The sequence below is a fragment of the Macaca thibetana genome, chromosome 6, assembly GCF_024542745.1.
Source record: "Macaca thibetana thibetana isolate TM-01 chromosome 6, ASM2454274v1, whole genome shotgun sequence".
Taxonomy (NCBI): domain Eukaryota; kingdom Metazoa; phylum Chordata; class Mammalia; order Primates; family Cercopithecidae; genus Macaca; species Macaca thibetana.
In genome coordinates, this window is record NC_065583.1 from 141,989,202 (window position 1) to 142,002,082 (window position 12,881).

General features: G+C 40.2%; 1 protein-coding gene and 1 pseudogene across 1 annotated transcript in view; one reads left to right on the forward strand and one right to left on the reverse strand.

Moving 5' to 3' along the window:
• The window catches only part of C7 (complement C7), an 81,010-nt gene that overhangs the window by 47,905 nt on the left and 20,224 nt on the right, over positions 1 to 12,881 (forward strand). The window contains exons 11-14 of the mRNA XM_050793411.1: positions 1,339 to 1,567; positions 2,751 to 2,922; positions 5,499 to 5,586; positions 8,161 to 8,293. Of these exons, the coding sequence (XP_050649368.1) occupies positions 1,339 to 1,567; positions 2,751 to 2,922; positions 5,499 to 5,586; positions 8,161 to 8,293 (622 nt within the window). The remainder of the gene's footprint in view (positions 1 to 1,338; positions 1,568 to 2,750; positions 2,923 to 5,498; positions 5,587 to 8,160; positions 8,294 to 12,881) is intronic.
• On the reverse strand, positions 11,669 to 12,562 carry LOC126956455 (60S ribosomal protein L5-like; annotated as a pseudogene).

Below are 12,881 nucleotides of genomic sequence, written 5' to 3' on the forward strand. Positions count from 1 at the left end.
GTGAGGGAGGGAGGATGAATTTTTCCTAGAAAGTCTTATCTTAAAGGACCATCTGTTAATATTCGAAATGGCCTATATTCATTGTCAGCATCCCATACAAATCTTCAGAAACTCTTGATTAGATTAAATTATTGATTAGAGAAAGACACATGTTCTTTAACAGTGTCTACGTACTTTTCCACATAGGACTATAAATTTTCATATTTATGCTAACTTTTTAGCAGGGCAAAAAGGGAACAGAGAAAGAAAAGGCACTATGCAGGTACAGGTATATGACTATGCAAAGCCATTGTGTTCGGAAGAGCTTGGGCTCTTAGGAACCAATGGTGCCTATCTCTTCCCAGTTCAGGCATCATGGTGGTAGCCTGAAATTGACTATGGTGAGAGTTGCTACACTGCAGAAACTGGCAAATGCTGCAAAGCAAAGACGTTTTTGTTCCTGGGAGAGCAGACTGTTAAAGTTGAGTTAGTACATCTGTGATTTCACAGTTGCTTTTCTTCTGAAATAGCCAACGCAGAGTAATAATGTTTACCTGTTTTAAATTTCTCCTTGAGGAAAGAATCCATGATTTCCACTAAGAGATATGTTAAATCTCTCAGTCAGGAAATTTAATTCTAAATTTAATTTCACTTGCTTCTTTGCTGTAATTTAAGTACATTTCCTTTTCTTCTGTCTTCAGTAGGGGTGGTAATGTATTATTATCTTCAAAATAATCTTCCATTAACTAGAAAATGAATGACCTTTTTTATTTTATTTTATTTTATTTGAGACGGAGTTTCACTCCTGTTGCTCAGGCTGGAGTGCAATGGCACAATCCTGGCTCACCGCAAACTCTGCCTCCCAGGTTCAAGTGATTCTCCTGCCTCAGCCTCCTGAGTAGCTGGGATTACAGGCATGAGCCACCACACCTGGCTAATTTTGTATTTTTAGTAGAGATAGGGTTTCTCCATGTTGGTCAGGCTGGTCTCGAACTCCCGACCTCAGGTGATCCCCCCTGCCTCAGCCTCCCAAAGTGCAGGGATTACAGGTGTGAGTCATAGCGTCTGGCCTGGTTTTTTTTGTTTTTGTTTTCGTTTTTTTTTTTTTTTAATCTTATGCGTGCACAAAAGATACATAAAAAATTCTTCCCCCATCTGACCCTAATTTTCCTTAAGTTTGTCTTGATTTTGTTGCAAAGAGAGTGCACTGTTTTCTTTTGTATTTGAATAAAAAACAATTGTAACAAACTTACCAGTGGCTTTTGATTTTGTTTTAATGAGAGTCGTGCCTAAACATGAAAAGCAAAATATTCTTGCCTAAATCCCTGATTACTGACTATGATGTCTTTATTTCTATAGCTGACACCTTTATATGAGCTGGTAAAGGAAGTACCTTGTGCCTCTGTGAAAAAACTGTACCTGAAACGGGCTCTTGAAGAGTATCTGGATGAATTTGACCCCTGTCATTGCCGGCCTTGTCAAAATGGTGGTTTGGCCACTGTTGCGGGGACCCATTGTCTGTGCCATTGCAAACCATACACATTTGGGGCGGCGTGTGAGCAAGGAGTCCTCGTAGGGAATCAAGCAGGTCAGTGGGGTGAATTTTCTCTAGTCACCCTGTACACACTGAAAGGGAATTACCCTGTTTCTCTGCCTCTTGAGATGCTTCATCTTTGAAGAGATGAAGTCTCAAATGAATTTAGAATCCTCCTTCCCTTTCCTACTTTCAGATTATAGCTACTGTGATTAAGGCTCTTTGCTGTTATCTCTATTTATCCATCTGAACTAACAGCCCCACTGTGCCCTCCACTTCCCATTCTCTATTAGAAGAGTTACGATTAAAACACCTTCATCCTCTGTAATTATCTCAATAAAATTTTGCTGTAACAAAGGTCTGTGAACTTGTATATTTGCATTGCCTAACCTTTCTGATGGCATGCTCTTTGAAACATTTCTATTTCTTATCTGTATGATGTACTATCAATCACTCACAAATATTTGTTGAACATCTACTTTGTGCTCTACAGTGTACATGGTGCTTCAAGCACTTGGTACAGGGCTATGTGAAATTGACTTTATGAGTAGTCAAAGTATGACTACAATCTATATACTTTTGTTTCTATGGTTATTTACATGTCTGTCTCTTCTAGAACGCTCATTACTTAAGGTCAGGGTTGTTTGATTCCTTTCTTTATTCCCAGAGCTTGACAAAAGGCTTCATTCATAGAAGTCCCTAAATGAATGATAAATGAATAAATATAAGACTAGACTAAAGAGGCTTATAGACAAGCATTACAAAGGCATCTTTATCCCCAAATGTCTCTCCAAGTGGCCTGTTCTGGTAAATTAAAATTGTACAACTGTGATTCATCCCTTTGTGGCTTGGATTTCCCCTTATCTGTTAAAATGGAAGCACCCCCTTCTGCTATCTAATTAAATAGAATGGTAACAGATTTCCAGCCCATCTCCATTCACTGTTGTGAGAAGTAAATAAATGATACAATGTACATAAAAGTGCTTTGAAACAGTGGTAAAATAATCAACAAATAAAGGATATTATTGCAAGAGGTTCACTAAGGCAACCTTAATATGGACATTCCTAGTCTGTGTGTAGAGCCATTCTGAACATTGTAGAAAACCTCAATGAAGGCGAAGGTAATCAATATCCAGAATGATCTCTTCCTCCAATTAACTTGTTAGCAGGAAGCATAGCACTAAGTTCCCAAGTCCTCTTTAAGAACTTATTGATCAACCTCTTTCTCATCTTGTAGGAGGGGTTGATGGAGGTTGGAGTTGCTGGTCCTCTTGGAGCCCCTGTGTTCAAGGGAAGAAAACAAGGAGCCGAGAATGCAATAACCCACCTCCCAGTGGGGGTGGGAGAACCTGCATTGGAGAAACAACAGAAAGCACACAATGCGAAGACGAGGAGCTGGAGCACTTGAGGTAATGGAGACCCGACCCCCTGGCAGTTGCATAGAACACAGTGCCCTCTTCAGTTAGCGTGGAACACATGATTGCTGCTGTCAAGAGATAGAGAGATAAAAAAGTTAAATGGCTATTTTTTACCAGGGACTGCTTTGTCCCTCAGCACTAGGGTGAGTTGAAGGAGCTTGCTCTGTGTGCTTCAGGTTTTCCTGAAACAAGTGTTACAAAAGGGTAATTGGGAAGTAGTCCAGCTGAGTGGATACGATCATTCAATCGTTTGTTTTGGCCACCTACTTGCTGTGTGATGTTGGGCAAGTTACTGGCCACATCTCTAAAATTAGCATGATAATAGCAGATAAACTGATACTAAGATTATCTGTTTATTGTTATTGTCAGAATTAAATGAGATTAGCACCCAAAGTTTGTATTACTTTTCAGATATACCATTCTTACTCATTTATTTTTTGGATTAAGCATAGAGCCAGTTGCTTGAGATGGAGAATATCTTGGTGGGTGAACCCAGTAGCCTGGCACTAACTTCCCATTTGTCAGGACCCTGCAAAAGCCATCTCAGAAATGCTCAGTTGATGAATCATAGCCCTGGGTCAGAATTCTTTATGCCGCACCCTACATTCTCCTTAGTAATTTTTGCAGACTGGAGTTGGCAATATGTTCTAGTAAGATAATTCGAAGGTCATGTGAATTGAAGAAAGAGATGAGGTGTTTGGGTATCTGGTAGAAGCATAGGGAGGTGGGAAGCCTTTTTCCTAAATCTTCGGTGCCTTGTAATCCAGCATTCATCAGTATATCTTGACTGAGGAAGCTGACAAGCACGTGAATTATGGTGGGAAGAGGATGCTGGCTGCTGTGCTCATGTTTCTGGGAGGATGAGGGTCTGGGAGGAGATCTCTGAGAGGATGCATTTTTCCTGCTTTTCAACATAAAGCTAGGGGGAGAGGCACATCCTAAGAAAGGCATTGAAGATATTTTTTCACTCTTGGTGCTCAGGGGAGGGGAAGTATCTTCCTTCTCAGTACGAATAGGAAAATTAAACTTGCCACAGTTTCCTCAAAGTGTGGCAAGATTATAAGGAACTCAGCTGAGAAGGAGGCCACACTCCCAGTCTATTTGTACTACTTTCTCTCAGATTTTGCGTCTCTGGAGTGGAGATAATATTAATGTTATTTTGACTTTAGAGGCATCATACATTTACCTTTTAAAGAAGTTTATATAATTTCTTGAAGTATAATTTGATCTATTAGTTATTTTTTGATCTTGCAGTTTTTTTATTGCTGTTTTCCATGCAGAAGCTGATAAGGACAGTATAAAAATAAACTATTAAAAATGTTAAAAAAAAAAGAAAACCATTGTTTAATGACAGATGTCATCGTTATCAGTATCTTTATTACAGGCTCCCTCAAGAGATAGTCATAGTGATGGTAAAGTGTCAGGATTGGCATTTGTGGGATGATATTAGGACTTCTCTTCTCCCATCTTACTTTTACGTTTAAGATTTACTCCAAGCCTTACTAAAACTTGCCTTCACCAAATAATGTGCTTTCAGTTATCCACGTTCAGAAAGAAATGTAGACACTAAGACTTCCTATTTCTTTATTGCCTTGTGAGAGGTAGAAGGTGCACAATTGTAGGACCCTAATTGACTAGATGTAAATCCAGTTTTGGTATTTATTAGTTCATAATCTTGGACAAGTTATTCAAACTTTCTGCGCCATTGTTTTTTCCATGTATCTCATGGTGTTGCTGTATGAATTGAGATAATACACATGTGCAGAGCAACTGCCATGGTGCCTGACATATAGTAAATGCTTAGTAAAAGGTACTTATAATTTTGTGTTACCTCTCTTTTGGGGTCACTAACTCTAATTAATTACCTTCCTTTTTTTTTTTTTTTGAGATAGAGTCTCGCTCTGTCACCCAGGCTGGAGTACAGTGGTGAGATCTCAGCTCACTGCAATCTCCGCCTCCCAAGCTCTGGAGATTCTCCTGCCTCAGCCTCCTAAGTAGCTGGGATTACAGATGTGCATCACTGTACCTGGCTAATTTTTGTAGTTTTAGTAGAGATGGGGTTTTACCTTGTTGGCCAGGCTGGTCTCGGAACTCCTGACCTCAGGCTATCTGCCTGTCCTGACCTCCCAAAGTGCTGGGATTACAGACGGGAATTGTCGCTCATCGCCCATTACCTTATTTTCAATACAGAATTAATTCTGTATTAAATGAATTTCAGACCCAAACAGCAAGAGGAAAAGTAGGTTTTGAAGCAGGTGACCTCTAGGAAGCAGAAAGTACTATGTTGGCCAAGAGACTTTCTTTTTCTTTTCATTTTTCTGTTTGTTTTTCATACTACTGACCCAGCAGCTATTGAAATCACTGTCTTTTGTTAGCTTGAGTTTATGTTTTGAGTTTTCTACCACAGGATATAAGCAGATATTTGGTTCTAAGAATGACAAAAATATTACACCAATGTACTTAAATGAATAGAGTTCCTTCAGATACAAAGGAGAAATCCAATGTAATGCAAAATAATTATTATACTGTGCAAATCAATCATATTAATTCCTTTTTTTTCCTTCCAGGTTGCTTGAACCACATTGCTTTCCTTTGTCTTTGGTTCCAACAAAATTCTGTCCATCACCTCCTGCCTTGAAAGATGGATTTGTTCAAGTTGGTTATGAAAGATATTTTTTTTCTTTATAATGCTCCAACTTCTATCTCTCTACTGAGCCCATAACCTATTCTCTTCTTTCATGGTGAAGCCGTGAAAAAAATATTTTATATGTGCATATTAGTTTTAGTGGTGAGGGTTTTAGTGTGTGACTTTTTTTCTTTGGCCCAAGGTGATCTGAACTCTGCAGAAGGCAGTGCATCTTCTGTGGTGTGGGAAATCAATACTGCCACCCAGTGAATCAAAAATGTCATCATGCCAGAGGGCTGCTAAACATTGCCACTGGAAACACCAAACTGCGAATCTGCAAGCTTACTCTTTAACTTACAGAACTTCTCTTATTTTTGCCACTGAGAGAAGGCTTTTCCCCTGCTCATAACTGTAGGCCCTGGGATGAAGTATTAGGTTTATTCCAGGAGTCAATAAGACAGTTAGCTAGTGTCTAGTGAGATATGCATCATTCTACTTTGAGCAATTGAAGTTTCCTGTTGAGGAAAGAAGAGTAGTCATCTGCCATTTGTCATTCTAGGGACTTTTGTTGTTCTTGGCTTTTGGGACATTTTAGTTAATGCTACTCTCAGTCTTTATGATGAGGCTTTGGCCTGAAGCCCCAGTGGTGCCTCTTCATGGCTCACACAGGATATTGTTCTTGAGGACTCTCTCTGTTACCAGCACTGCTTTGCTCACGAGGGCTTTTGCTTTTCAAATCTCAGGCCCTTTACCATGCATTCACTGAAAATTTACTGAGGTTTCCCCAAATGTAGGCTCTATTGGGAGATGAAAGTTGTGTGTTCGTGGTGTGTGTGTTTGTGGAGAGAGAGAGAGAGAGAGAGAGAGAGAGAGAGAGAGAGAGAGAGAGAGAATGAACCTAGCATCTCTACCACGCATTCTGTCCTACCACAGTCACCATAATTCATGGAGCTCCTGAATGGAACATATGCTCAGAGAATAGGCCAAGCAAACTCATGCACCTTAGCAAGCCATGAGGCTGCTGTCCCCAACTGCAGTGCATGCGGTGTTGTTTTAGGAGCCAAGAGTCCCAAATATTGCTCTATGGACTGGCTGCATCCGAATTTCTCAGGGAACTTAAAACTAGAGATGACTGTTTCTCCCTTGTCCTCCACATTTTCTGATTTGATAGGTTGGGAGTACAGCCTGAGAGTCTATTTTTTAATTTCTACAAGTGATTATGATCTACAGCCATGTTTGTGCACTGTTGAATCAGACTTCCTCATATAAAAGTTTTTGTTTTGTTTTGTTTTTGCAAGGTAGAGGAAGGAATAGGATCATGGGTCAAAAGAGAAGATGTGCTCCTCCCCATTTCCCTCAAACCTCAGCATCGACCTGGCCCATTCTGTTTCCTACTAACTTCCATGATTGAGCCAGACTGGGCCAGGAAGTGCATACTGACAATGGGAAGGAGATACCAGGAAATCTTGTTTAATCCCTAAAGCAGAGCTGGTCAAGGTCTGAGCTCTAAGCCCTCTCCCAGGCTTGAGTTTTTTCACCATCCCCTTGGGTGGAAGAAAATGAGAAGGGTAAGGAAAGAGAGACCCCGAGTGAGTGTGATTACCCTTCATTCCACCCCCAGGCTCAGACTTCAAATTCCTCCTTGCTTCAACATGAAAGCTCACTTCCTGGCATTATAGGCTAGTGAAATGTTCTTGAATCTGACCCAGCCCCAGCAGCATTCCATATATATGGTGCGGAGTAGGAGGTTAGGATGGGAGAAGATCAACATTATGCTTCCCCTAAAAGTTATCAGTGAGAAACTTAAACTTTCATGAACATACTGATAGGACTGGAAAATTTCTGGGTGTTCATGCTGGCATTTTGTAGGCAGTATTGTCAATGAACAGCTCATAATACCTTTTTTTTTTTTTTTTTTCCAGAGAGTGACAGAGTCTTGCTTTGTCACCCAGGTTGGCATGCAGTGGCACTATCTCGCCTCACTGCAACCTCTGTCCCCCGGGTTCAAGTGATTCTCATGTCTCAGCCTCCTGAGTAGCTGGGACTATAGGCATGCACCACCATGCCCTGCTAATTTTTGTATTTTTGTTAGAGAAAGGGTTTTGCCATGTTGGCTGGGCTGGTCTCAAACTCCTGACCTCAGGTGATCCACCTGCCTGGGCCTCCTGGAGTGCTAGAATTACAGGCATGAGCCACCATGCCCGGCCTAGTAATACCTTAATATGAAGAGCTGACTGACAAAGATGTTCTCCAAATCTGATAAAGAACTGATTTTTCCTAAAAGTAAAAGAAATTAATTGGACAGTGTCCAAATAATTTTAATAGAATGTAATTTTAGTAGAATGCTTAATATAGTCCTTGGTATTATGGGAGCAATCAATACATTATAGACAGTGGTATTAATAGTTTTATTTCAATTAATGGTGGTGCCAGTGTTATTGACTATATAGAGGAAAATGTTTTTATAGACACTTTTCTGAATCAGTTATTTAAATGCAGCTTGCCTGATGATTATGATTTATAGACCAAATGTACGTAAAGAAAACTTTTGTTAATGCAAAATAGACAAACTCTTTCTTTTTCCGTCTTTTACTTTTGTTTAGGATGAAGGTACAACGTTTCCTGTGGGGAAAAATGTAGTGTACACTTGCAATGAAGGATACTCTCTTATTGGAAACCCAGTGGCCAGATGTGGAGAAGATTTACGGTGGCTTGTTGGGGAAATGCATTGTCAGAGTGAGTGGTGTCAGTTGTATATAATTTAAGATGAGAAAATTACGTGGAAGAGAATGAATCAAGCTAAATAACACTCACCATATGGCCCATGTGTTGGCCTTCCTCTCCTGTAAGTCTGATATGATCCTGTTCAAGTTTTAGAAGCCACTTGAATAAGCCCTCCGCCTTCTCTAGTTGGTAATGTTTCCATTCAGTGAGGTCAATTTTATTGCAATATAAAACTTTCTGGTGCAAATCAGAATAGGCCAGGGAACTCTCTTTAGATGAAGACCATAAGGATATTCTTTAGAGTTCAGTTACTCAGGATGTACCACAATCAATCAACTTTCTTCAATGCTTTGCATCCTATTCTATTGGAGAAAGGCATCTGAATAATAGCTTCTGCATGCTGCACCACCCTAAGACTACTCTGGCTTCCATCTCACTTGCAATATAAGTTTGTCAGCAAATAAATAGGTCAAGCTGTAGGGATACATTTTTCCTAAATCAGTTGCTCTGTGCTATATGAGGAAAGCCCTAGTGTACACACACACATATATATATTTCTCCCTTTGGGAATATACCTATTGTGAAATTTCTGAGTAATTGGGTATTCATACATTGGGCATATATACATTTAGATTTAGTGGAGGCTTCCAGCCTTCCAAGTGGTTGTACTGATTTACATCTCTAGCATAATCTGATACGTCAAGATTGCTTTATGTCCTTACACTTGATAGCATCAACCATAGTGGTCAGTGTATAGTGAGATATATATATATGTGTGTGTGTGTGTATGTGTGTATTTGTTTTTTTTTTTTTTGAGACAGAGTCTCACTCTGTTGCCCAGGCTGGAGTGCAGTGGTGCCATCTCAGCTCACTACAACCTCCACATCCCAGGTTCATGTGATTCTTGTGCCTCAGCCTTCCGAGTGGCTGGGACTACAGTTGTGTGCCAACACACCCTGCTAATTTTTTGTATTTTTAGTAGAGACAGGGTGTCACCACGTTGACCAGGCTAGTCTTGAAGTCCTGAACTGAGGCAATCCACCCATCTTGGCCTCCCAGAGTGCTGGGATTATAGGCGCGAGCCACTGTGCCCGGCCTATTTTTATATTTTTTCTAATGACTAATAATGTTAAGCTTGTTTTCATATGTTTGTTGGCCATTGGTTATATTCTTTGGAGAAATGGCTGTCCATGTCTTTTACCCATTAAAAATAATTAGTTTGCCTGTCTTTTTCTTTTTTTAATTTCATTTTTTATTTAATTTTTTTTTTATTTCCATAGGTTTTTGGGGAACAGATGGTGTTTGGTTACATGAGTAAGTTCTTTAGTGGTAATTGTGAGATTTTGGTGCACCCATCACTCAAGCAGCATACACTGCACCCAATTTGTAGCCTTTTTTCCCTTATCCCCTTCCCGCCGTTTCTCCCTAAGTGCCCAAAGTCCATTGCATCACTCTTATGCCTTTGCATCCTCAGAGCTTACCTCCCACTTGTGAGTGAGAACAATGTTTGGTTTCCTTCCTTCCTTCCTTCCTTCCTTCCTTCCTTCCTTCCTTCCTTCCTTCCTTCCTTCCTTCCTTCCTTCCTTCCTTTCTTCCTTCCTTCTTTCCTTCCTTCCTTCCCTCTTTCCCTCTTTCTCTCCTTCTCTCCTTCCTTCTCTCCTTCTCTCTCTCTTTTCTTTCCTTCTCTCTTTTCTTTTCTTTTCTTTTCTTTTTTCTTTTCTTTTCTTTTCTTTTCTTTTCTTTTCTTTTCTTTTCTTTTCTCTCTTTGAGACAGAGTCTCTCTCTGTCACCCAAGCTGGAGTGCAGTGGCATGATCTCAGCTCACTGCAACCCCTTGCTCCTGGGTTCAAACGTTCAAGCAATTCTGCCTCAGACTCCTGAGTAGCTGGGACTACAGGCGCATAATGCCACAACCAGCTAATTTTTGTATTTTTAGTAGAGACAGGATTTCGCTATGTTGGCCAGGATGGTCTTGAACTCTTGACCTCTTGATCTGCCTGCCTCGGCCTCCCAAAGTGCTGGGATTACAGGTGTGAGCTACCGTGCCTGGCCCAATGTTTGGTTTTCAATTCCTGAGTTACTTCACTTAGAATAATAGTCTCCAGTCTCATCCACGTGGCTGCAAATGCCATTAATTAATTCCTTTTTATGACTGAGTAGTATTCTGTCATGTATATATACCACAGCCTTTTTATCCACTTGTTCATTGACTGATGGGCATTGTCTTTTACTTATTAATCTCTCTCTCTCTCTCTCTTTCTCTTGGAATCCTTAAGCAGAAACAAATGAAATACAATATGAATATAAATATTTGCTAGTTGGGAGTAATAAAGCCAAAAGTTTATTCTTAGAAAAGATTAATAAGAAACTTCTACTTGAAGGGCTTCTTTTCCTTTATTATGAATCTACTGATGAAACATTGTCCCAGTTTTTGTTTATCTAAAGTGTCTGTCTTTCACCTTGACTTTTTAAAGGACTTTTTTTTTTTTTTTTTTTTTTTTTTTTTTTTTGAGACAGAGTCTCGCTTATCACCAGGCTGGAGTGCAGTGGCATGATCTCGCCTCACACTGACCTCCGCCTCCTGGGTTCAAATGATTCTCCTGCCTCAGGCTCCTGAGTAGCTTGGACTACAGGTGTGCACCACCATGCTCAGCTAATTTTTGTATTTTTAGTAGAGACAGGGTTTCACTATGTTGGCCAGGATGGTCTCTCCATCTCTTGTCCTCGTGATCTATCCACCTTGGCCTCCCAAAGTGTTGAGATTACAGGCATGAGCCACCACGCCTGGCCAGGATATTTTTTATTAGGTAAGACGTTCTAAGCTAGCAGTTGTTTTTTATTTTAATTAATTAATTAATTATTATTTTTTTGAGACGGAGTTTCATTCTTGTCTCCCAGGCTGGATTGCAATGGTGCGATCTTGGCTCACTGCAACCTCTGCCTCCCAGGTTCAAGTGATTCTCCTGCCTCAGCCTCCTGAGTAGCTGGGATTACAGACACCCACCACCACGCCCAGCTAATGTTTGTATTTTTAGTAGAGACACAGGGTTTCTTCATGTTGGCCAGGCTGGTCTCAAACTTCTGACCTCAGGTGATCCCCACCCCTCGGCCTCCCAAAAGGCTGGGATCCCAGGCATGAGCCACCATGCCTGGCTGCTAGCAGTTATTTTTTTAAAGTCATTTGAAGATATTATTAATATTACATTGCCCTCTGACAATTGTTTTCTAGGGAAAAGTCAACTTTTAGTCTTGCAATTTTTTCTTTGGAAATGATGCCTTTTCTCTCTGACCACTTTCAAGAAGATTATTAGTAATTATTATCATTTTTTGCTTTTTCAATAAGTTTATTGTCCTTATCTGAAAAATCCTCATGAAAAATTGTTTGGTTTAGCTCTCAGCAGCCTGCTCCTGAGCTCTGAGGAAGTTTGCCTTATTCTGAGCTAACCTATCTTTCTTCTGGGCAAGTGACATTTTGGGAAGGTTCCACTTCTTTTTAACTTCTTTCTTGGTCTTCTTTTCATAGACTGGAATGTCTCGTATAGCACCATGAACCTTCTTATACATCTCCTCCATCATGTCTGGAGTTACGCCATTCTTTATGTATTGAGAGAACGTTTTCTTGTAAGCATCTTCATCTTCTTTCCTTAAGTAGTGCATGCAGTCTGCAACATTCTGGCCCATGATGTGATTCCGGTGTAGTTCTGCATTTAATTTCTTGCTTTCAGAATCATAACCAGGGACTTGTTTGGTACTGTGAGGGATAGATAAGCCTCCATCCACAGCTCCCTTTAGGGTGCTAAAAACTTTATTGCCACTGGTAGTTCTGGCCAGACCTGCATCCAGATAGCAGGTAAAGGCACCCGGCTGACCATCGATACTTTTCACATTGTATTCATCTCCAGTCAACTCCACTTGGCCTTCATAGATCCTGTCCATGCCAAACCTATTGAGAAGCCTGCGGGCCAGCAGCAGACCAGTACAATATGTTTTAGCATCATTTGTCAGGCCAATCTTCACACCATATTTTGGCAGTTTATGTGCATACACTGCACAGACTATCATGATACAGGACTAAGCATTCTGACAAATGATACCTCTGTTTGTTACACAAAGTATCATCCTGTATTTGGGTGTGCTGTATTTATTTTTATCCGGTATCACCAAGCATTTCCAAACATAGTAATCAGTTTTACCCTCTTGTCATCTTCTAAATTTCACTTAGTATCTTTTAAAGTAGGCCTTATTATTAACAACTTTAACAAACCCCATCCTGTGGAACAGAGACCTGCATTTGTGGTTTGACAGAGACCTGCAGGCCCAGTAGTGCTAGGGTAGGAAAGGGGTATTATTAATTATTTTTTGCTTTTGGTTTTCACCAGCAACTTTACTCTGGTGTTCCTAGGTATAATTTTCTTTACATTTTTCCTGGCTGATATTCAAAGCACTTATTGAACCTGTGCTTTAAGTCCTTTGTCAGTTTTAGGCGATTACTTAACCATTACATCCTAAAACATTGCTTCTGTCCCATTCTTGCTCACTTGTCCTTATGAGACACAAATTATACATTTTTTGGACCTATATATATATATATATTTTTTAT